The 25,084-nt window shown below is 32.2% G+C and overlaps 1 protein-coding gene across 3 annotated transcripts in view; it reads right to left on the minus strand.

Moving 5' to 3' along the window:
• Positions 1 to 1,528: 1,528 nt before the first annotated feature.
• Positions 1,529 to 25,084, minus strand: part of LOC123686357 (SLIT-ROBO Rho GTPase-activating protein 1-like) — a 31,440-nt gene continuing 7,884 nt past the window's right edge. For 2 of the 3 annotated variants that reach the window (XM_045626420.1, XM_045626422.1), the window contains exons 2-15: positions 15,794 to 15,977; positions 15,574 to 15,739; positions 15,291 to 15,512; positions 8,975 to 9,103; positions 8,363 to 8,584; positions 7,692 to 7,967; positions 7,336 to 7,606; positions 7,017 to 7,229; positions 6,855 to 6,960; positions 6,488 to 6,706; positions 6,357 to 6,427; positions 5,749 to 5,929; positions 5,174 to 5,405; positions 1,529 to 4,372 (exon numbers count right to left, since the gene is read on the minus strand). In XM_045626420.1, the coding sequence (XP_045482376.1) occupies positions 3,584 to 4,372; positions 5,174 to 5,405; positions 5,749 to 5,929; positions 6,357 to 6,427; positions 6,488 to 6,706; positions 6,855 to 6,960; positions 7,017 to 7,229; positions 7,336 to 7,606; positions 7,692 to 7,967; positions 8,363 to 8,584; positions 8,975 to 9,103; positions 15,291 to 15,512; positions 15,574 to 15,739; positions 15,794 to 15,977 (3,281 nt within the window). In that variant the 3' untranslated portion in view covers positions 1,529 to 3,583. Of the gene's footprint in view, positions 4,373 to 5,173; positions 5,406 to 5,748; positions 5,930 to 6,356; positions 6,428 to 6,487; positions 6,707 to 6,854; positions 6,961 to 7,016; positions 7,230 to 7,335; positions 7,607 to 7,691; positions 7,968 to 8,362; positions 8,585 to 8,974; positions 9,104 to 15,290; positions 15,513 to 15,573; positions 15,740 to 15,793; positions 15,978 to 16,765; positions 17,300 to 25,084 lie in introns of those variants that run through there. The other variant, XM_045626421.1, reaches the window with a different exon arrangement.

Genomic DNA, 25,084 nt, shown 5'->3' on the forward strand with positions numbered 1-25,084 from the left:
TCTCTCAAATTGCAGTAACTACAAAAAATTAGCCTGATAAATGCTGATACATCAGCAATGAGTCATGAAGTGATAATTAAAAATTATCTGTCTTCCGTAGCACTACAATCTCTGTTAGAATTCAGAAAATAAATATATAACAATTTTTGAAGAAGAAATTAATTGTGTAGAAAAATATATGAAAAGGTTAAAAAATTCCGATATGTATTACCTACCTATATACAGTTTATGTCATTGAAAACTATATAAATAATTCGCCATCATTTCTATATATTTTGTGCTTCAATTTGGAATATACTCACCTATTTTCACTTGTCATATGTTTGAATAACGATATATCAATGTCCATGCTATACATTGCCATCCTCCAAAACTACATGGAATTTAAAAAAGCTTTTTGTGATATCGATCGGACAATTTTTGATACTAATCTTCATACGAATTTCAGTGTTTATTAAATCAGGCGGACTATTTAGTGTTGAGGAATTCGAAGAAGAGATACCTTACAGTCTAATCGATAAAGAAGACAATGAGTAATTGATTTTCGCATTATGCGCGAATAAGTCGATATTGATAAATTGAATTGAAGCCTTTGCTCCATTAAAAGAAATCATTTCGAATAGCTCCTCATATTAATCAGTTTTATAACAGTGGTTCTAATCTGGGTAGCAATGAAAATCCCAATGTATATCTTCATTTTTTTCTTGATTTTCTTCTCAAACTTAGAAGGTGAGTTCTTATTTGTTTTCTTCGTTCTCTTTTCTTGATCTTGGAAAATTTCAGAAAAATTATAGGTACTCTGTAACAAAACACTGGGGGTTATTTTGTTTTCGTGCTTCAATTTCTTTCCGAATATTAGCAATAATTTATATTAAATCATCATTATTTCTTCCAAAATAAAGTCTCAAATCGGTATACGTGATTTAATATTGAGTATTTGGTGTTAAGATCAAGATCGATTGGTATCAAGTCTGTGGAGTGGGTAGGCCATGGAAATAGGGTAGTTTTTTGTTAGTCTTATGTAATACTTCATGTATAAAAACACGCATTGACCAATTAAATATAATACTGAAGAGATCTATAAGGCAAAATCGATCCATCACTACTCACCTTCGATGACGGCACTTTTCCCCTGTTTGGCATGCACTCAAAATAGATTTCTACAAGTCCGATTTTTTAAATTTTTTTTTTTTATTATTCTACTTATATATTTTTCGTCAAACATTAATTTCTAAGTCAATTATCTCAAGAAATTGATGAATAATTATTTGATTTTAGACCAATATTCTTACTGTTAGTAGAAGTGTTTGAAGAATTTAGAAGAAATGTCTTTAAAAGGAGCAATGATTTTCTCAATATTTTGTGCCAATTTCTATTGAAAACTATAGAAAAAATTATAAAAATATATTGATTTCTTGAAATCTTTTTTTTTTCAAAGCATTAAAAATTCACTTAATTATTGATATGGAGACCGCAGCGCTACTGTGGAAAAAGTCTAAAGATTGAAAGAAATAGAAAAACACAAATATGGACAGGTAATAATTATATAATGTCATTTTCTTAATGAGTATACATTGTACATAATAATATTTAGACAATATCTTCACAGCTTCTCTGCACTAAATATGAAAGACACCACATCTATTTTTGAGATTCACGCCTTATGAATATTTAGAATTGCAAAATCGAATTATAACTTATCTAAGATGTTCACTCCTTTAATAAGGCATTAAAAAGTTGATTAATATAAAATATACATTATGAGTAGAAAACTAATAAAACATCTGAAAAAACATTGAAACAATTCAAGTATAGGATTATATGTAGACTTATCAAACATTGGAGTATTTATTTTTTAAAGATTAAGACATTGATATTTGTGCAAATTTTAGAATACGTTCAGACAATAACTGTCAGATGTCATTTAATACTTGAGGCTTTCTTAGGTATAAAAAATTGGAGCATATTCTTTAGATCATACTTTCAACCCTTCATCAACAAAATGGGTCTATAGTATAGTAAATATTATTTTTGGCGTTTTTCGTCTTGTATAAATTGAAAAAAATTGGCATAGGGATTTACGTATCTGATGAGTTCTAAACAACCCCTTCAATTATAAAACATTAGTTTATCTCTACCTAACTGCTATGGAATATCAGTCTTAGAAATTAATTCCTTGTAAAATATACAAAACTATAAATACATAAGATTATATCTATTGAAAAATTGAGAATAAATAACATCAATGGGCACCATTCTAAAATATCGACTATTAAAAAAACCAAGATTCGTTTCCAAATTTCAATATATTGTCACAAATATTACCATCAGTAAACTTTGGTTAATAAGATGATCACAACATCCATAAGCTTGATTTTCTTTATGATAGGAAAGAAAATATCAATAAAAGCACCATGGTCAAGACATTCATATAGTGAGATGAATATTTTTGTATACATTTCTTTGAGGCCAATTGGGAAAGCAAGAACCAATTCTTAAAAATCTAAGTTTAACCACAAATATTTAGGCTACAGGATAATTTCATTGAAGATTAAATATTTAGGTTCTGAAAAATGAGAACAGTTGATTGAAAATTAACAAAGATATTGCGTAGAAAAAAATCTACGAAATATCTTCATATTCATTTCAAAAATGTATAATGAAAATTCATTCCTGGTATCTACAGCATTAAGGCTGATCAGGAATGCATTTTCTGAATAAGATAAAGGATAAAAAATGAAAACAATAATCCTTCCTTAAACGAAAAATGTATGAAATTGTTCAAAAACTTTTAATGTTAGAGTAATGAAATGATAATAGTAGATATTAAAAGAAATTTTTAGTGAAATAATTCAGTTTCAATAAATTTGCGAATATAATTCAATCCTTAGCAACTTGCCTGAATTCAAAATTGGAATGAGTGAATTGTAGCGAGTTATTGAGACTATTAGGGTTATTTGAGAAAAATCATATGATTCCATTTATTCATCCATTGGCAAAGAAATTAGATTCTGTTTAGAAGTATGGGTTTGTTTTGATTATACTCATTATAAAGGGATAAGTTCAATTGTGCACCCCAGTAGGATTAATATTCTCAAATTTTTCATGTTCACATATACAAGATGCGCCCTAACACATTATGGCATTCATTGAAAAAATAGGCCATGAAATATTTTCCTGATATGGAACAAAACATTACTTAGCCTATGTACCAACATTATCTCATATATCTTCATTTCACCATTCAATGTAGATCTCAATATAAAAATATCAAAAATATTCCTGTTGATCAAAATTGATGGAAGTAAAGTTTTAAATTTTAATAAGACAGCGCACCCTACTGTGTAAAAATCAGTGGCAACTGAATTGGTCCACACATATCTTTCAATTGTTTAATATCATCAATTAGCAGTAACAAATTGGGTTTCACTCGAATCAAATAATATGTAAAACTGAGAATTTCGATGACAAAAACATCATCTTAAAAATGAATTCAACAAACCTCTTCAAAATCAGCATACATTTTAAGAGTCAAACCAATATTCCACCATTTCGATTCTTATCAAACTCAATATTTCTTGATTCAAGTGGGGTTAGTCTCTTTACCACATTCGGCAGCTAATGCAGGAAGAGGAACTGCAAAGACTGGTTTCTTCAAAACGGGAGGTTTGGCCTTTACCTGAGGTTTGAATGTGGTTGTAGCAAGATTTCCTGAAATTGTTGCATACTTCCTATCCGGCATAGGACTTGTTATGGTTATCACATCAGTATTATCTATATGCACCTTGGTGTTTTTTTTAAGCGTACACTGGTTTTGTTTGGCGAATCTTTCTGCAGCAGTCTGCATTTCAGGGCTATCCAAAGATGGTGGGCTATCAACTGTTTTTTCAGGTTCTGCCGTTTCTATGTTTGTAGATACATATACTGATTTTTTAGCAATTTCTTTGGGGCTACAATTCCCTAGAAGCGGCAGATCCATAACCAAATCCGGCGTATGATTTTGACGTTGAACAAATGATTCAGAATGTCTGTTGACCTTCAAATTGCTAGGAATTTGTATGTTCGACTGTGAGTTTGCTCTTCTTTGCCAAAGTTCCCGGTTTTGCGAAAAGTCCACATCACTTTCGTCAATTTCACTTTCAGCTTTGTGAACTTTTCGTATAACAACGGATTCCTCAACTTTACCACTCTCTTCAACGTCTTTTTCAATAGGTTTAGCAACAGTGACTGTAGAGCCATTGATTGTGATGGACTGTGGTTGAGGAGTTATCTGATTTACATTAATAGTTGTGTGATGCTGGATACATTCGTCTGTTTTGATGGAAGGCTGAGATTCTGCATTCTCCAAAGAATTCAATCTTTTATTTCCCTTCTGAAAAAAAAGTTTAAGATTCAAGAATTTCTGTATTTCATCTTTCTACTAAACACCCAGCAAATGCAATATTACAGGAGAACTATCCCATATGTACAATGAGTCTTCATTGTTTGAACAATTTTGTTTTGCCGTTCTTCTAGATTTCAATCACCACAAGCGTCCCAACATGCAAAACAATGAGAATGAAAGATCAAGAAGATGAATGTGTTTGTGATAACACTGAAAGGGAAGTGACACAATGTTGAATAGTTTATTTTCCTTTGAACGAATCAACCAAATTGATGATCATGCTAAAGATTGTTTAGGGAGAAAAATTCAGGAAATGGGGCAGAAAATTTCTTATTTTTCAATTCAAAATAATTTTAATGAAATATCCGTTTTTCTATTGCCTCATTTGATGAACTTTTACCAATGTAAAATTAAAATGTTTCACAAAAGCGACAAAGCAACCAAAATTGTTAGTTAGATGTGAAACAATTATGTTAAATTAACATATCACATTTTTCCACATACCACTCTTCGTGATTTTCCATGTCCCATTGTGAAATGATTAAAATTCAACAAAATGCAACACTCGAAAAACTAAGTAGTTGGTCTGCAAACATCCTGAAAGAAAAACTAATATGGACTCTAGGACATTCATTTGATTCGACCGTTACTGACATTCAATGTACATATGAGACAATAAACAAAGTTCACTTCAATGCAAAACAGAAAACTACATAAATCAAGAAACTAATCAAAATCAACACAGCACATACAGTCAAAACTCGTGCACTAAACTGTAGTTTCCAATACCTCTCTTGACTGAGTAATAGTCACTGCTGAAGAATTCTGATCTATAGAGATAGATTCAGCCATATCAGAAACATTTGTCCATGTTACTGGAGCACACTGTATAAGAGGAGAATTTGTAGCAGAGATGGAACTTTCAGATAAGACAGAATCATTGGAGCTTGAAGCCCTCCTTCTCATGGACTCTTCAGATGAACTAGACTTCAAATTCTCTAGTTTATCTCGATCTTCATCTCTGAAAAAACGTTATTTACACTCAGAACCTGGATATCGCTACATCAAGAATGGAAATTAATTTTGAATTTTTCGCAGATTTATTCAAATTCTCAGTGGTCTTTACTGATGGCATAAAATTTGGATAGGTGGAAATATAGAATCAGAACCATTAACAAAATTTTGCTGTCAAGCTTAGTCGTTCAATTCCATTCATATGTGTTGCAATTCCCCTGCATATTTACATATAGACCATTATGTTTTGCAGGTCGTACAATTCGAAATGTGGATTCAAAATACCACAACAAAAAAATTAGCTCTTACCTTCCAGGTAATGAAGCCTAAATAAATATGCATGCACTTACTTCATTTTTAGAGATATATATTTGTCAGGAATAAGCCCTTCTTGTCCATTGACACAACCTCTCCACCAGTCGTTGGAAACTTGACAGTAAAGTGTAACCACATCACCTTTCTTCAGTGATAGTTCTCTGTGTGATCTTGCTGTGAAATCAAATTGTGCGGTTGCTTCAAGGTTCTCCGAATCTAAAATGATTGTTTCCATAAGATCTCAATTGATGTTCTTAAATGTGATAGGTTAACACCTAATTAAAAAATGACCTAGGCCTTGAGGATCACAAAAATTTGGTTACATATGAATGGAAATCTTTTTGAAAAGTAGACAAAAATCCCATTTATTATTATGGTGTTGACATGCATATACTAACAATAATGTCGATTTCGATGTATTTGAAAATAGAAAATACTATTACTGGTTCACTCAGTATAGTGAAGTTCAGAAAAAAAATTAATAGAAAAAAGCGTATTATGTAGTAAACTGAAAATGCCATTATCCCTTCTTCAAGATTAGATTAAGAATACCTTATAAATATGAACATGTGATTAATGATATTGTAATTACTGTAGAAATTAAAAAAAACAGGAGGGTATTCATGGGAGAAATTTTACTTACCATCTTCTGAAGGATATACTTCGGAATAGAGATCTTCTTGTGTTATATCTGAAGGAGAATCGCCAACATCCCTATAAAAACAAAAAATAAATCAATAATTAAATTTTCCAGTAAAGCCGAAGCAAACTTACTGATCATCGGGTTCAGGTGAAATATATTTCTCATATACGATGCCCTCATCATTCGGGAAAATATCCTCATTATACATGATAATATTTTTAATGAGCTCATTAACTTGATTTTGATATTGCACCTGATCCTTGTCATCAGGCACTGGCACTAAAGTCGGTCCAAAACATATTGCCAAATTGTAAGGATCCATCATGTTTTCATCAGAAAATTCGGATAAACTGTGAAGCAAAGATTCTTTCAAAACTATAACACACACACACATAAAAAATGCATATAAATTTAATATCAAATGAATTTTCAAAAGTTAGGTTGCATTAATTATTCAATTTTTTTTTTGTCTATATTACGATAGACTATTTGACTTACTGGTTCAAAAATGCGAATAAATATCTCATAACTATCACAACACTTCTTGGCAAACTCATTATGAGTTCCTTCATTCTATTTATGAAGTCCCTCTTGGATTCTAATTCTGGAAATTAAATATCAATAAGATAAAAAACTTTATAGTTTGAATCTTCGACTCACGTGCTAAATCCATGAATTGTTCAAAATATATTATAGGGAATAGAGGTTCTCTTAACTCTCTAAGATATAACTTGAATACACCTGCAACACTATTTATGTCGGATGCATCAGTCATATCTGCAAGAGGATCCTCACCCCTCTCAAACCATTCTCTGAAATTATTTATCTCCACTTGAGAACCAGAAACCCTGAATATACCCTGATGGTGTAGCCCTGAAAACAAACTTCATTGAGAAAGAGATAAAATCATTTATGTGAATGGTTATGAATCTCAATTTTTTTAAGAATAAACAAAGGAATGGATGATTTAATGAATTACCATATAGATTGATCACCCTTATGCAAGATTTCATAATTATAGGAATTTCTTGATTAGTGGCCTCCAAGTATTCTTCTAGAGAACCACCAAACAATTTGGGTTGACCGTTCATCTGAAGCCTGCCTATCCTTTTTCGTCTTGGCGTTTTAATTACCGGTTTCAAAGTATTGCAAAAATCTGGTGTTTCTGATAACATAGCACTCCTAATGTACTCTTGTTTAGAATCTAGTCTCGCTATTCTTGTGGATCCTAATAAATATTCCCTGAATTTCTGAAATATAATAATAATTCTAGTTAATCATTCCAGCATACGAGTATTTCAAAATAACTTTTGAAATGAGGTTTATTTTACTTACAGTGAGGTAAAATTCTTCTGTTTCTTGCCTATCAGATCGCTGTTTCATAGACAATGTTTCAGGAGGTTTGTTTGTAGGCACAGAATTTTCCCCGAAGTAACCACTACAATCATAATCTTTAGCATTCAACATTTCCAGCAGTGTGAATTCTGCTGTTTCCAATGTTTTCCACACTTCCTCAGATTCTGCCCTGAGTGATGTGACCCGTTTTTGAAGTTGGGAAAGTCTGCTTTCCATTTCCTGATGAAGCACCTTCTGTATCTCTGGTTCTGGTGGCTGTAAAAAAAATTAAATGAGAAACAATGACTTGAAGCCAAGAGGTCTTTCGCGCTTGTTCACTTTTGTATTCATGTAATTTTTTTAACGGAATTTTGCATTTCTCTTTCGAATTATTATAATATAATTAATCAATTAAGCTTCAATGTGAGGAAATGCCATGAAAAAACATAGAAATACAAGATACTTTCAATACAATGTCTCTTTTTTCGAATAATGCATGCTTGTATTATAAGGTTCAATTCTTCCCTCTGGGTATATGCCATTTACAAGCTTAAACAAGATATTCAGAACCTCAACTGATCCTGAAAATTTTTAGTCATTATGATCGGTCTGACTGAATTGATTTTGACCTCAATTTTTTTAATCAGTACGCAAGAAATAATTGTGCTTACATCGTCAGTTTTCTGTCCTTGGAATTCAAGTTTTTTCGGTATCATAAAAGCACTGTGATTGTATTCTAAAAATTTTTGTTTGTCCAGCCTTGAATCCAAAGAATTAATACAATTTGTCAGTTGTTCTAATCCATGTTGAACTGATTTTTGTCTTCCTTCTTCAGCTGTTACATGCATCATGAGCGCCCTCGATATGCAGTTGTGAAAACCAAAATCCATACACTACAATAAAATGTTTCGTAAGAAGTAAACTTAAGAGTTGGAAAAAAGAAGGCATGATATCTAAATTCTTGTTTCATTTTCAGTGGTATACTATAAAATGAAGCAAGGACATTATGGCAGAGGCATTACATGGAAATCTCACAATGGTGAGTATCATTATTGAAAAAGTTCATACTAACTGTTAAGGACGTGTCATAAATGTCAATTTTTATTGGAAGCACACTTCTTTTGATGAAAATTGGTGAAATTTTCAAACAAATTTGAATGAAAATTGACACTTATGGCAGATATAAATAATGATAATGTCAGAAAGATGATCAATGTTTGGATTTATCAAATATAGAATAAAATCCTCAAAAGAAATTATTCTTTTAAATCAGTTATACTTACATCTATAAGATCTGACAAGTCGTCAACGAAATATTTATGGATTGTTGTATTTGACGCTTCCAAGCATAAAATGTATTCATTCCTTGCTTTCAACGCCTTCACCTTGGCGTCTGTATATTTGCTTTTGCGCTGGAAAAATGATTTTCAAATAAACAATAAATCAATTGTACATGATATCGAATGAATCATAGGAAAACGTATATATCCTGAGAGAATTTGTTTATACAACCGTATGGTAAACCAAACTTTCAAAACTGGCTTCAAAATACGGAAATTCCAACTTGTTTTTCATATTGTTTGCCAAACGCGAAATTCATGGATAAACAGGGCAGTTTCAGAGACTATTGACATCATGAAAAATATTGATCTATTCAAAATAATGGCAACTTCTGAAAATAATTCTTACGGAATAATACAAGGTGATTCACCGCGATAGCCTATTAGACGTTTATGGAAAACTAATCACAATTTTGTGCTGAAAATTTGCATATTCGAGTTTGAGACAATGATCTTCCTTCCTGAAATATTTTCAGATCTCTACAATTTCCGGTTATACCGGAAACAAACTACTACTTCCGTATTTCCAATGACACACCCAGTATATTATTGCATCATTAGATAGCTTTTTCGATGACAATTTCAGCAATATGCCATACCTTGGGTAAAAACTCAACGGTTTATGTGTTAATGAGATTCTTATGAAAAAAATTATGGTGTCCGAGACACATTTTTTTTCGAAAAAACCTTCTTCATTTTCGATTCTGCAAATACGTAGTATCATAAGACTTTTTGCAGTTTGAATCAAAAATGTACAGGGTGTTTATAAGAAGATTATGAACTTGGACAAATCAAATTCATCAAAACTCAAGATTTTCAAATTAGAATTATTTTTTAATATTTCAGTCGATTCTACGTATAAAAATAGTGGGGGATACTTAAGCAAACCCTATACCTGAAATGAATACTTCATGAGTTATCGAGAAAGAACTTTAAATGAGTAAAAACTGCAATTCCTAACCGTGTGGAGTAGTCTGTGACTTCCGGAGAACAGAAAGAAACTAAATTTCGATGTTTGGATAAATTAATTTTAAATTTCATGAATTATACCTAATTTTCAGTTGGGATTGTCGAGAAATCCATAAAGCAATTTCAATTACGAATAATTCATACAATTCTTGGAATGTCCAATTTACTTATCGAAACATCGGATTTTAGTTGCTTTCAGTGTTTTACGGAAGTCATAGACTATATATAAAGAAAAATTATAGACACATTTAAAGAAAAATTCAAAATGGCAGTCGAGATAAACAAAGCGTTTCTCATGGCTCAACTAAACCGTATGAATAAGGAGCAATTAGTTTCGATAATTGTTGATAAAGTGGTGAATTTCGATAGTGTTACAGGTATGAGTAATACTACTTTTGAAAAAACCAAAGAAATGGTGGATTTACACCTTGGAATATCAAGTCAGGATCCTAACCTCAAATCAGAGAAAGGAGACGAAATATTGTTAAAACTGGTAAATCAATTAGAAGAAAGAATTGAAGATCAAAAACTCATAATTAGATTGCTACAAAATGAAAAAAATACTAATCAAAATGCTGTTCATAAAACATTTGAATCTGATAAGAAAAATTTACCTGGCGATATGAAGTTGCGAATTTCAAACAGCGTTGCCGAATCAGAAACAGAAGTTACAAATGGAAAGGTAGAAAAGAACCAACTTAATGAATATTCTGTGCAAGATATAAAGAAAAAATCGAAGTTAACGCAATCTAGACAAACTATCAAGAAACCTAAAGGGAAAAAAAGGGACGAAAAAATCATTGGATCCATTGAAGAGGAAGATTCGTCGAATGAAGGAATAAGTTTTGCGGCTATAACAAAAAGAGCTTGGTTACATGTAGGCAGAGTAAAACCAGGAGTAACTTGCGATCATATAAGGAATTATTTGAATGTGAAGATGCCAGGTGCGAGTTTTCTTGTTGATAAAATACAAGAAAAGGAAAACACTTCTAGTTCATCTTTCAGAGTGGGAGCAGATTTCAAACTACTAGATGTGCTGAATAAACCAGAAACATGGCCAAAAGGTGTTACTATCCAAAGATTTCGATTTTTTCGACAATATGGCCAAAGAATGTGATTATAGGATAGTTAATTTAAACTGTCGTTCAATAAAGGCTAAAATATACCATATAGAACAATTTCTCAATGAAAATGTCATAAATTTTGCGATATTCACGGAAACTTGGATGCCTGAAAGTTATTATTCTCAGCTCAACATACCTGGTTTCAAAGTTGCATCATTTTTTGCTAGATATAACACGGCACACGGAGGTGTTGCTATTATAGTGAAAGATCATCACAATACATCGATTATTGAAGACTTGAAGAAATGTGAATTAGAGGGAAACTTCGAAGTGACAGGCATTGAAATAAATAAACTGAATATGAAAGTGATTGGTATTTACAGAGCACCTTCGTGTGCAAAATACGACGTTGAAAATTTTTTCAGCAGTTTGGTGTTGTGTCTAAGGACTATAACTGAAAAAACAAAAGATCAAATAACTTTTATTGGTGGAGACTTCAATGTGGATCTGTTGAAGTCTTCTAAGGACTCGAAAAGGTTGCTGAATCTGATGAAGGAATTCGGGTTCGAACCTCTCTTCGGGACGGCATCAAGAGTTACCTTGGAATCATCTACGTGCATAGACAACATCTTTCACAATTATTATAACACTCATGGCATCAGTACTAGTACGTTCAATCCTCATATATCTGACCATCTAGCACAGAGAGCTGATTTTAGTATTTTCGGAGATAGAAAATCAAAAAAGGAATTTCAGTATGTAAGAAAAATTACAAAGTATAAAATAAGTAAACTGGTAACTCACCTAAGTGAAGTTGATTGGACTGAAGATAAATATAGAACTGATGACCCAAACCAGATATTTGAGAATTTTCAAAACGACGTTTTATCAGCACTGAATCAATATTGTCCATTAATCAGGAAAGAGATAAAACCAGCGAAAAAGTCCAAACAACAACCCTGGTACACTGAGGAATTAAAGGAAATAAAGAACCGATTAGATGCACTACAAACACGAATTCAAGTGAGAAAGGAAAATGAAGCAGTGCAATTATATAAAATATATCTCAAAGAATATAGAAAGTCATTGGAAGAAGCTAGAAAGGAATACTATTCAAGGCGAATAAGTCAATCCGAGAATAAACAGAAAGTGACTTGGGAAATCGTCAATTCCCTCAGGAAAAAAAGGGACATTGAGAATGTAGTGGACCCGGAAGAATTCTACAAGTTCCTTGATAAGTTGAATGATGACTCTCAACATATTGACTTAGATCAGTCTGAACAATATCTCAATAAAGTAAGAATAAGGAATTTTAAGTCATTTTTCTTGGATCCGGCAACACCGGATGAAGTGAAAATGATAACAAATTCACTGAAAGGCAAACATACTTCAGATACATATGGTTTATCCACTTGTATTCTGAAAGATATTATAAATGTTATCGCGGAACCTCTCACTATCATTATCAACAGATGTTTCGAAGAAGGTGTTTTCCCGGAATCCCAAAAGAAAGCGAAAATCGTTCCTGTTTATAAACAAAGCGGCAAAAAGAACATGCCACATAACTACAGGCCGATTTCTATTCTTCCAGCATTATCAAAAATCATGGAGAGTTTGATAAAGAATAGATTAATGAAATACATGGAAACACATAAATATTTAACAAATAAACAGCATGGATATAGAGAGAAAAAGTCGACTATTACAGCACTGATAGAAGTCATAGAAAAAATTACGGAAGGCCTTGATGACGGCAACAAGGTAGAACTGAGTTTATGCGATCTGTCGAAGGCTTTCGATAATGTTTCTCACAAAATCCTCCTGAGAAAATTAGAATATTATGGGATACGAGGCCTGCCCCTTAAACTGATCGCTTCATATATGGAAAATAGACAACAATATATTCTAGTCAATAATAAATCAACAACTTGTATGAAAATCAGCAAGGGTGTACCCCAAGGTTCTATTTTGGGGCCTCTCCTCTTCATTGTATATATGAACGATCTACCCTGCAATATAACATGTGAAAATGTTTGTAATTATGCGGATGACACATCATTCTTGAACTCCTGTAAAAACTCAGAGTCACTCAGAACAAAGACACATAAAACTCTTCAAGAAGCTAAGTTTTGGTTCAATTCCAACGGTCTCCTTATGAATCTAGAAAAAACTAAAATATTGGAAATAGACATGAGGCCGAGAACTACACAGAGTGTCGCAAGTGCGAAATTTCTTGGAATAGAAATTCAAGAAAACTTCAAATTCAGTTGTCACATAGAAAAGGTGGTAAAAAAGTTATCGTCTACAATATTTCTGCTCTCCAGGCTGAAAAAAATTACCCAAAAGAACATTTTGGTAAATACTTATTTCGCTCTATTCCATAGCTGTATGTCTTATGCAATAATTATCTGGGGCGATGCGTCGGAGGCAGATCTGGTTTTCCTGAAGCAGAAGAGAGCCATAAGAACAATTGCGGGTATTAATAACACCACTTCCTGCAGGGAATATTTCAAAAAATTAAGAATACTTACCTTCTATTCCCAGTTCATTTTTTCATGTCTAAATTACATTCATGAAAATAAACACAAATATTTTACGACGGGCGAATTCCATCAATACGCTACTCGCAATAGAAATGATCTCTGTATTCCATATCATAGGATCAAAAATGCACAAAAAGCCACTAACTATTTAGGCATAAAGTTATATAACCATCTTCCTGTGGACTTCAAAACTCAAGATGGTTTCAAGAGACGTCTCCGAAATTTGATGATTTCGAAGGCCTATTATTCTATTGAGGAGTTTCTGTCCGATGTTTTTCAGTGAAATTCTCAATACTCGTATAATGAATATAATAATACATGTGTATTCATTTTTGATACTGTTTTCTATTTCAAATGTTTTGGTATATATATTTTTTTTGACTATTAATTGTTACCTTTGGCTTTGTAACTATTTGTGAAATAAATTTGATTGATTGATTTGATTTGACTACTCCACTCAGTTGTAAATTGCAGTTTTTCCTCATTTAAAATTATTCCTCGATAACTTTCAAGTATTCATTTTAGGTATAGGGTTTGCTTAAGTAACCCCCACTCTTTTAGTACTTCCAAGTTCATGATATTCTTTCAATCACCCTGTACATTTTTGATTCAAACTGCAGACAGTCTTATAATACTACGTATTTGCAGAATCGAAAATGAAGAAGGTTTTTTCGAAAAAAATGTGTCTCCTCCACCATTTTTTTATCCCATTAACTAATGAACTGTTGACTTTTTACCCAAGGTATGGCATATTACTGAAATTGTCATAAAAAAAGCTATCTATTATTGCAATAATATAATGGGTGTGTCTTTTGAAATAAGGAAGTAGTAATCTGTAAAGGCGGAAGTTGTAGAAATCTGAAAATATTTAAGGGAGAAAGATCATTGTCCCAAACCCCAACATGCAAATTTTCAGCACAAAAGATCAGTTCTCCATAAACTCCTAATAAGCCATCGCGGTGAATTACCCTGTATAATGGCATGCAGATAATTTTTTTATTCCGGAAAAAGTGGATAGTTAGGAAGTTGCGGGCTCGAGGAGGTAGTTTTTACGAAATTAAAGAATTGTCTGAATGCCATTATATTATTCCCTTATTGTCATATACATTCACATCCGCATAGTAGACGATATAAAATTTGATTAAAAAAAATGTTATTAAATATGAAAAAAAAATTCTAAAACTCGAATAATTCAATACCAGTTAATACCAGTTATTGAAAACAAACTGGATTGGACATGTGCCGTTTGTATTTTCGTTCCTTTACGTTCAGAGTTTTAATGCAAATTTTAATATTTTCAACAATAAATTATGCTAGTTATTCTAGGAATTTAATCAGATACTGAAAGGAAATACAAAACATATGACATTCAAAGCAACATTGAATTCTAACCTCAAACGATTGCTGCCGTGCGAATGTAAAAAATTGATTCAGATTTTATTATTTATATCTGAAAGTTCTTCATAAATTAAAAAGGTTGAATCGATAATGAAATCGAACACAAACTGCATTTTGACGACCTCTTCGAATTCCACTTTTTCAATTGCAATTTTTTTTTGACAAATATTCACTAACGTCAATTGAAAATTTCCATTATGTGGTCAATGTACATCACCGAATAACATGAGAGGGGTTTTAAAATCTTTCAAATTTCTAATAAGTATTAACAAAAAATGGCCTCACCTTTTGTACTTCTTTTTCCATCATTTTATATTTCTTTGACCTTTCCAGCTTGTCTTGTGATAGAGACTGCTCGAGTTTGTTCCTCTGGTTTTCTGCAAGCCTCAATTTTCCCTCAGTCTGTCTTAATTCAGCCTGGTAGCTATGATATGTTTTCATTGTAGTGTGCAACTCGTGAAGTACTCTTAGAATTTCCTCGTGCGTCTCATAGCCAATTTCCCGACACTGGTGGAAAAATATGACATGCTAGACCTCAATTTTCTTTTGTGACGAGGTTGGTACTCACCTTCTTGTAGATTCGTTGGACATCATCCATAACCTGGGATAACCTAGCAACTAAATGTGTTGAGTAAACCTCTGATAAGGCTACATGGTCCTTACTTAAATTTTTAGTTTGGTCAACCAACTGTTGCCAACATGTATAACTTGAAAATAAAGGCCACTGTTCCCTCCTAAAGAAATTCACAAATTGAGTGACTATTTTCAACATAAAGGGTACTACTCACTTCTGTTTTTGTTCCCTATGTCTCAGTTGTATACTCTTCACTAATTTATCCAAATTCTTCGAGTAATCTAACTCTAACTCTCCCCTTCTGCGAAAAAACTCTTGAAGCTCGGTAACCAAGGCCACTTGGGCCTCCATTCGTAGATCCAAACATCTTAATTGTTCATTCAACTGAAGTCTGATATCTGAAATAGAACCAAGGAGTTGAGGCGACATTCAAGATCAAGAAAATCACAATCGAACATACGAAAAGAACATATGAGAAGAACATACAGATTCTTGTATTTGAGTGATAGATAAAGCGTCAACATTTAACATTGAACATAACCCTCTCCTAGCCTTATAAAGGATAGGTGCATAAAATGAATTATCCAGATGTGCTATTCTACTAAAAGAACTGAAATGTTGAATGTAGAAAATTATTAGTAAGATGTATAAACAAAATACATAAATAGGGATAAAAAAAACCCGAAGGTGCTTTCAAGGAAACTGCATTCATCACTTGAGTAGTTATGATAACCATATGTACACTGTTGAGAGATATCCGGATATCCTCTTTAAACAAGAAGTCCTAACAAGCTAATAGACACCAAATAAATCAGTTCATGATTGAAAAAGTACGAGGATTCTTAGTAAAACTTATTTTCCGAAAAAAGAATAACTAGACTTGCATGGCATCCGGTTACTAGGAGTTCAGAAGATCGGTCTATTTTGGGGGTTATAAAAAGGTCGAAATGGGTATTTGATGAGGAATGATCGTACAGTGTAGGTACACCAAAAAAATGGAAGTAAAGTCTTGAAATGAAGATGAACAAGATGAAGTGAAATAATGATTGATGAGTATCGAAGTGAAAACTAATAGTCTAAATGAAGTAACAGAAAAGGTTCCTCTTTGGAAGAAAGCACATCAAATGAACACTCAGAGAAGTGTGCAATTTTCATACAACATACATTCCAACAGAGAGAAACTTACTAATATTTCAAATACGACAACATTTCTAAGAGTAACACGAACAGACGATGAGATGTAAGATGAGGCAGCGCATAAAATTGGAAACAGCTTTTGTGTGCACTATAATCGTGTTGCGGCTTCATTTACAAAGATTTAATGATTTATTGTGGCACTCTCAACAGCGGAAGGATCATTCATTAGATGACTTGACCTTAATCTGGTTTACAGCTAGAATACATACGGGCCCAGCTTGTTTTCATCTCGATCTAGGATATCTTGCCTCATATTATATCCATTCTGAAATCCAACACTGCGCAACTGGAAATAATCCCTATTTCATCTGGAATTATCGATTAAATTATTCGCTTGGAGCATGTGTATCAACCGCTACAGCTTTAGTGATTGATTCAATCTCTCATTTCACTTCTGAACACTTTTTTCAGAGAAAGATAAACTATTTCTCAGGAAAATCTAGTCTGTTATTTGCACGATTAATTTCATAATAAGGGCACTATTCTCACATTCAAGTTCTCATCTGACGTAAAGTTGATTAGTTTTAAACTTCTTGCTCAAAAATCTATATTTTTACGATACTTTTGATGGCCTTTTCTCATGAAAATGCATTTATCATTTATTATCAACTACAACTTTTTATGTCACTTCTTTCCAAAAAAAGGTATGTAGGGTGTTCGATAAAGATATGTCAATAATTCATGAGGTGATTCCTCGATGAAACCCAAGATTTGCTGTTGTCATAAAATATTTACAAATTCAATTCCGAAGTTACAGCACTTTGAATTAAGAAGGTTTTTTTATAGGGATGTAAGACACTTAAGTGGCTGAAGTATTATTTTTATGAAATTGAAGATATGATCATCAAAGATTTTTTACTAGCTTTGGGAAAAAATTCAGAAGACATTTTCTCTTAACATGTGATTATAATTTGGAAAGCATTTTTTTATGTTATCTCACTACAAAAAAACCGAAAGAAAATGATTATGGACGATACAAACCATAAAAATGGCGAAACATTAGTCTTCATCAGTGTTGATCATCTGTATTATTTCGTGACCGTTCGATCTAACATAATAAAAATTGAAACAAAAATCTCAGTCCGTATCTTTGAAGGACTGTAACTTTGAAAGGGACGCGAATTACAATTTTTCATAGGAACAACATATCCGAATTTTAATCACATCCTGAATTTTTGACCTACCTCCACCAAACACCCTGTATATTTTCTTCATTGTTGCATAATATAATACTTTGGGTTCTTATATCAATCAATGAAATGAATTTGGATACTAACAAAACTCATTATCATATCAACTTTGCTCTCAGAAAATATATTTAAAAGTATTCAACAAAAACACTTTCTTTCAGACCCATCAGTTGTTCCAAATAGACACTATAATAAAAATGAGGAAACTGGTTTGCAGGTCAGATCAGATGTAGAAGAGCATACATTCAGAAGAATTGAAGCCTTATTTTTCCTTGCCTGGCTTATAATCTTCCTGATTAAAAGGCAATTTTTCAACGGAAATCGATAGATTCAGATCTGTATTCAGTCATTACGTAATGTAATGTTTCGTATGGTTATTAATTTATAATGGTGATATATTAAATATAATGCTAACTTGGTTATTATTTATGTTCATTTCAAAATCATTGAACTCGGAAAAAAGGTATCTATCGCTTTTATTGATTTCATTGATTCAATGTACTTTTTCATCAATATAATGACATTTTTCAATATAGATTCATTGATATTATGAATACCTGTTCATCCATATCACAATTCTGAAATTAATAATATAATATTTATTGCCATAAAAAAGTTTGTAATTACATGGTTCATCAATAAAAATGTAAATATAGATATATAACAACCAAATCTTAAATTTACACAAGATAACAAACAGTTTACAATTTAAAAGGATTTTACAATCATATTACATTGATGTTGAGCGTTCGTTGTTCCGATGAAATATTCAGTGGATAGAAAAACTCTGTTCATTAGATGTATGGATTGCTTCGGACAATTTCAATGAACAGTATTACATTATTGATACAAAGTACAACCAATCACATAATAAACATTTCTTTGGTTCAATGAAAGTTGTTCCTTGATTCGATGAAAAAAAATTCATCAATATGATGAAAAACTTTTCGTTGTATTAATGTTTCTGTTAATCGATTCATCAAAACAATGAACTTTTTCATGGAATTTATGTACACATTTGGTTCAGCTTTGCGATTCAAAACATAAATTTCTGGTTCAACAACGGTACCATATGAAGTGTTCTAATTTATCTCAAAATTTAGATATAAATAAATGAAAAAAAGATATGTTCAAAAATGATGAGGCAACATCTGAGAGTTCGTAAACAATCTCATCTGTTAATGAATCGCTACACAGGGTATTCTGAATAAAACCCTAAATTTCATTTTTTGTCACCCCTGAATATAACAAAAAATAAAGTATATGAGGACTGGATCTGAACAGTTATATTCACAAAGAATTAAACTAAAATTCAAAAAACTAATTGCTAAAATCGGTCAAAGAGGTCAAGTGAAAAAGAACTACAAATTTCGCCATGTTTTGTCTGTTTTGCCTATTTGTATAAATATTTTGATACCGAAATTGAAATTCATAGCTAGTATTTTAAACGACTGAATTATTTCCTGAATAGCTCGAAATAATTCTGAAAATATTCTTTGTTATGGTTTTGTTGGTATTGAAATTTGAAATTTTTCAACCTTAAATCCATATGCTTAGGACCTAATTACAACTAATGAATAAAACGCTATAAATTATGTTTGAGTATTGATTCTAATCACAGGAATTCATTTAAAAAGTAAACTGAGGCCTGTGCAAAGTTTGCATGTAGTATTTATTAATCTTGTGTCAAAATAATTATCAAAAAATTCTTTCGAAATTGGAGTGAATATCAATTCAGATCAAGAAAGAAACGTTTGTCAAAAATTATTGTTAAGAATTATGAAAATAATCAAGGAACGAAAAATTCAATATATTATAGATGACAACAAACAAAAATCGCTATCAAAAGGTCTTCAGCTATTTTCACTTATTTGTATTGTATTCAACCAGAAAATGGTGGTTTCCCCTTTCAAATGAAAGGAATAGTCATATGTTATAGTAAAGGACATGTTTATTTAATCGATTAGACTATAAACATATTTTGAGCATGATTTTGCTAGGAAAATATTTGAATGTACATCTACAATAACTCAATGAAACCCCGAGAGTTGTTGGAATTATTTCAAGACAATGAACTATTTTCTAGAATGCAAAACATAGTCGATAATTCAATCCATACAAATTCATAGGTCGAGTGATATACGACTAGATAATTTCATGAATGCCAAAAACATTATTTGTTGTTGTTTTATTGATAATAAAATCGGACATTTTCTAAGATTAAAGCTGAACAGGTGCCATATGAAAATAATCTACAACTTAATTATGTTGATTTCCTTGAACATGCATCCCAGCAATGCATTAAAAAAATGCAACCAATTCGGAAAATGTTCTGATTTCAAATTAGGGAAATAATTATGAGAAAAAGTCACATTGTGAAATGAACCGAATTTAGTGCAATATGTTATGGAACTCGATAGTGTCGATCTTGAAATTGGCACAATAAACGAGGAGACCTGTTTGTGAGAACGTTACACAGTGTGACCTTTGATGCGACTTTGCCAGTTGAAAAACATTCGAAAAACCAGGTTCGCATCTGCGACAAAGCGATTTTCCCCAATAGAAACGACGTGTTGATGATCTGTTTTTAGAAAACGATATCGGTCTTACGAATTTATGAAGATGAACGCTCGCTATTCCCCCACGTTATAAATATCCATTCATAAAAATAGATTTCCACGAGGTGGCGCTATGAGGATTGCCCTTGTCCATGACCAAACGGAAGGACGATGAGTCTTGCACACCCCCGCCAGCCAAACCCTCATAAAAATAAAATACCCAGAAATATGACCAGAGTTCTTGATGTTTCACCACACACGCCAAATTTATGATAAAGGATACGCGTACGCGTTTTATTTGAATACGTATTTAGTTCGGAATCGGTTACGAATTAGTTCAAGAGTAACTGTTCGACTATGAGAATTATTTTTTTTTATAAAATTGAATTGGTGGCGATATACACTGCGCAAAAGAATTAACGCACATTAGGGAAATCTCAAATTTATTCTACAACTGAAGATGTTCTCGATGATAATTATTTTTATCAGAATTATGCATGCATATGTTATCCACTTTCAACGTATTTTTTCAATACAGATGTTTTTTCCCAGCAGGAATAAAAAAATATGAGATTATCAGATTTTGAATGTATTGGCTCCATTCTGAAATCAGTTGTTCTCGATCAATTCTAGTGATCGATAGTTTTTCTTTCGTTTGATTTTCTACACTCGATCGCTATGCAACGCGAAACACGCAATTTGACCCAAGAGGAATGTGCCCAAGCGGTAGTTTTGCGAGAAGAAGAATTACAGAAAGGTTTGGAGTTTTCCATACATGTGTGTCTAGAATGTTGCAGCCATTCAGGTAGACAGGTATGAATGTCCGAAGACCAGGACAGGGTAGACCACGGGTAAAAACTGCCATTCAAGAACGTTACTTGAGAGTTTCTTCGTTGAGACAACGGTTTTCAACCGCTCTCCTCCTTCAAAATCATCTTGAGCAAACTCATGGGGTGCAAATTAGCACTCAGACAATAAGAAATCGCCTCAGTGAATATGATTTAAGGCCTCGTGTCGCGACAAGAGGCCCAGCTCTTACCCCAGCCAATCGAAGGGCGCGTTTGGATTTTGCGAGAGAGCATATCCATTGGGAAGAGGCTGATTGGGAAAGAGTTCTCTTCACAGATGAGTCTAGATTCTGCCTCAACCATTGTGATCGACGTTCCCTTGTATACAGACGTTCACATGAAAGATATGCACAGTGTACTCTTTCCCAATCAGCCTCTTCCCAATGGATATGCTCTCTCGCAAAATCCAAACGCGCCCTTCGATGGGCTAGGGTAAGAGCTGGGCCTCTTGCCGCGACACGAGGCCTTAAATCATATTCTCTGAGGCGATTTCTTATTGTCTAAGTGCTAATTTGCACTCCATGAGTTTGCTCAAGATGATTTTGAAGGAGGCGAGCGGTTGCGCAAACCGTTGTCTCAACGAAGAAACTGTCAAGTAACGTTCTTGAATGGCAGTTGTTACCCGTCGTCTACCCTGTCCTGGTCTTCGGACATTCATACCTGTCTCCCTGAATCGCTGCAACATTCTGGACACACTTGTATGGAAAACTCCAAACCTCTCTCCAATGCTTGTGTATGTCCACCCTTCTTCTCGCAAAACTACCGCTTGGACACATTCCTTTTGGGTCAAATTGCGTGTTTCGCATTGCATAGCGATCGAGTGTAGAAAATCAAACGAAAGAAAAACTATTGAGCACTAGAATTGATCGAGAACAACTGATTTTAGAATGGAGCCAATACATTCAAAATCTGATAATCTCATCTTTTTTTATTCCTGCTGGGAAAAAACATCTGTACTGAAGAAAAACGTTGAAAGTGGATAACATATGCATGCATAATTCTGATAAAAATAATTATCATTGAGAATATCTTCAGTTGTAGAATAAATTTGAGATTTCCATAATGTGCGTAAATTTTTTTGCGCAGTGTATAATTTATTTATTTAAAAGATAATTCTACAAATCATCAATACATTTATGTTCCCATTGAATGAATATGTTTCGCAAAAATTATCATAACGTAAAAGTAAAAAACACCTATGATGAATATGTCATTTTATAATTTTTACATATACTTTTGATCTATTGAATAATTTTAAAGATTCCTTCTTCTTCACTTCTTCTGGTAAGTCGTTGTATTCCATTTGCAGCCTGAAAGATTGGTGAATTTTTTACTCTTTTTGTTCTTATATTATCTATATATTTCATATAACGAAAAGAGATGAATTGTTCCTTTCAAAAGTGCAAGCTTTATAAAACATTTGGAGTATATATAATGAATACACATTTTTATCGTGTATACAACAAAAAAAAATGTTGTACACAATGAAGGTACTTACATTGAAAGAGGAAATGTTCCCATCAATCATTAATGTTATCGCTTGAAAATGATTTAAATTATATCTGTAACTAATTAATTTACAAGAATTTCATTGTGGAAAATAGTGACGCAACACATGATCTATTACTTCTTGATAAGCATTTCCTGAATGAATTACATATTGAACAACCACAGCAATGTTTGCTGTGAACAATAATTAATTATGTTTTTTTACCGCATAGTTATTTCATTGAATAAAATTTAGGGCAAAAACACTGGCATGAAGTCAGGAGCTTTTTGAGAGCAAATAGAGACCTTAAAACTGTATATATAGGGTGAGTCAATAGTGCTCGATCGGTTGAAAACTCTTGGAAATTTTGGGCTAGGAGAATGATTCAAATTTTGACGAAATCGATAGTACTCAACGCATAAGCTACTCTACAGGGTGGTCCGAAAGTGGTGAAACACGATATCATCACGTTTTTTAATGGGAATGCCCAATTTTTATACCATACTCATAATCTCTATGGAATTCTGATTTCGGAATACCCCACTTGTCATTATTTATCTGTGGTACTCCTTGACTTTCGACAAATTTCATGGATATTTGGATTATATCTTGAAAACCGATCGAGATAATCATACAAATTTCTATTGAATTCATGAAAAGTTTTCAGTTCTTCTGCAAATTCACGTTTCACTCTACAGGTGGTCCGAAAGAAACTGCAATTTAAAAAAAAATGAAAGTATGTTGATCGATCAAAATTGAAACTCACTGCATCTCTTAATCGCATGAAAAATTGTAAGATAAAGATCAAATACATAACCATTAGTCAAGTGTTCACAATCATTTTAAATTAACATTATTTTCTATGCAAAAAAACATTCAAGTTCGAAAAACGTATGTTTCCAATTCTACGAGATTTTCACATCATAACAAATTATTTTATGAATTATAACCTGAGTTAATTAAGATTTAATCTTATGCATCTGAACTACTGTATAATCAACAAACTTATTTCCGTATAAAAATTACAATAAGTGTGCATTCAAATGAAATCGATTCAACAGAAAGTTCTCCATTTTACTGTGTTGAAGTGACTATACTAAAACAGTGTAAGAGTGAAAGATACTTTCCCTTCATTATAAGCAACAAATACCAATAAAAATCTTTATCAGATGACATTATGTTAAATTAACAATCAAAGGAATTTTTGAAACGACCGAACCATCAAATAACCATTGGTACTAAAACTTACAGAGCAATATAAAGTAAACAATGATCATTATTGTGTAATATGAAATGGCAATTTCACTTATTAATTTCGGTATAATAACTCCACTATAACTTTCGTTTGGAACTTCAGATTTCTATACATTTTTGAGCGGCAACAGCCGGTTTCATTTTCGAATTCAAACGTCAAATCAATTCTACCCATCCGGCCGCTATACCGGGTGTCTCAAGTTATTGTGTACAAGCAATAATTCGCTTATTTGACGAAATGTTAAAAAAAAATAAAAAATTGCTTTGAATAACATCAAAGTATCTTCATTTGACAGCCCTGTGGTAGCTACTTCTTACTTTTTAATTTAATTGGCACCCCCTATATATTGTCAGTGAAAATGGCGTGTCATTCCATTTGGAATACAACGATAGCACATACTTGGTATTTTTTCAGTAATAATAACAAAAACAAGAATATTTCATGGCGTCTTTTACATTATTTAATTATCCTTATAAAAATGAAATATTTTCACCCATGTTTGTACAAACTTCACATATGAGAAGTAGATGATTTTTTTGTTTCAAATAATAAATAATATGAATATCGAAAAATTGACTACTTGCGTCTATTCCTTCACAATGATATATCTTTATGATATTTTTGGTTTATTTTTGTCTTGGAATAAAATTTCAATTCTAAAAATGACAAAATTATTAACCAACCAAAAGAAAATCAAAATAACTAAAACTGTATTAATTGAGTAAACGGTTAACAAATTTAATAACAAAATTAACATTAAATAATACTCAATAAACTTTTATGAAATAATAAATATTTTTGAACACTTGCTTTAAATGTTTCTTCGTTTTTTGAATTGCCATAGTATATACATATTTTAGTTGCAATTCATACTTCACAAAATGTTAATGTTTTTGTTATTATTGATAAAAAATACCAAGTATGTGCTATCGTTGTATTCCAAATAGAATGATGCAATTTTCACTGAC

This window comes from Harmonia axyridis, chromosome X (genome assembly GCF_914767665.1).
Source record: "Harmonia axyridis chromosome X, icHarAxyr1.1, whole genome shotgun sequence".
Classification (NCBI taxonomy): Eukaryota; Metazoa; Arthropoda; class Insecta; order Coleoptera; family Coccinellidae; genus Harmonia; species Harmonia axyridis.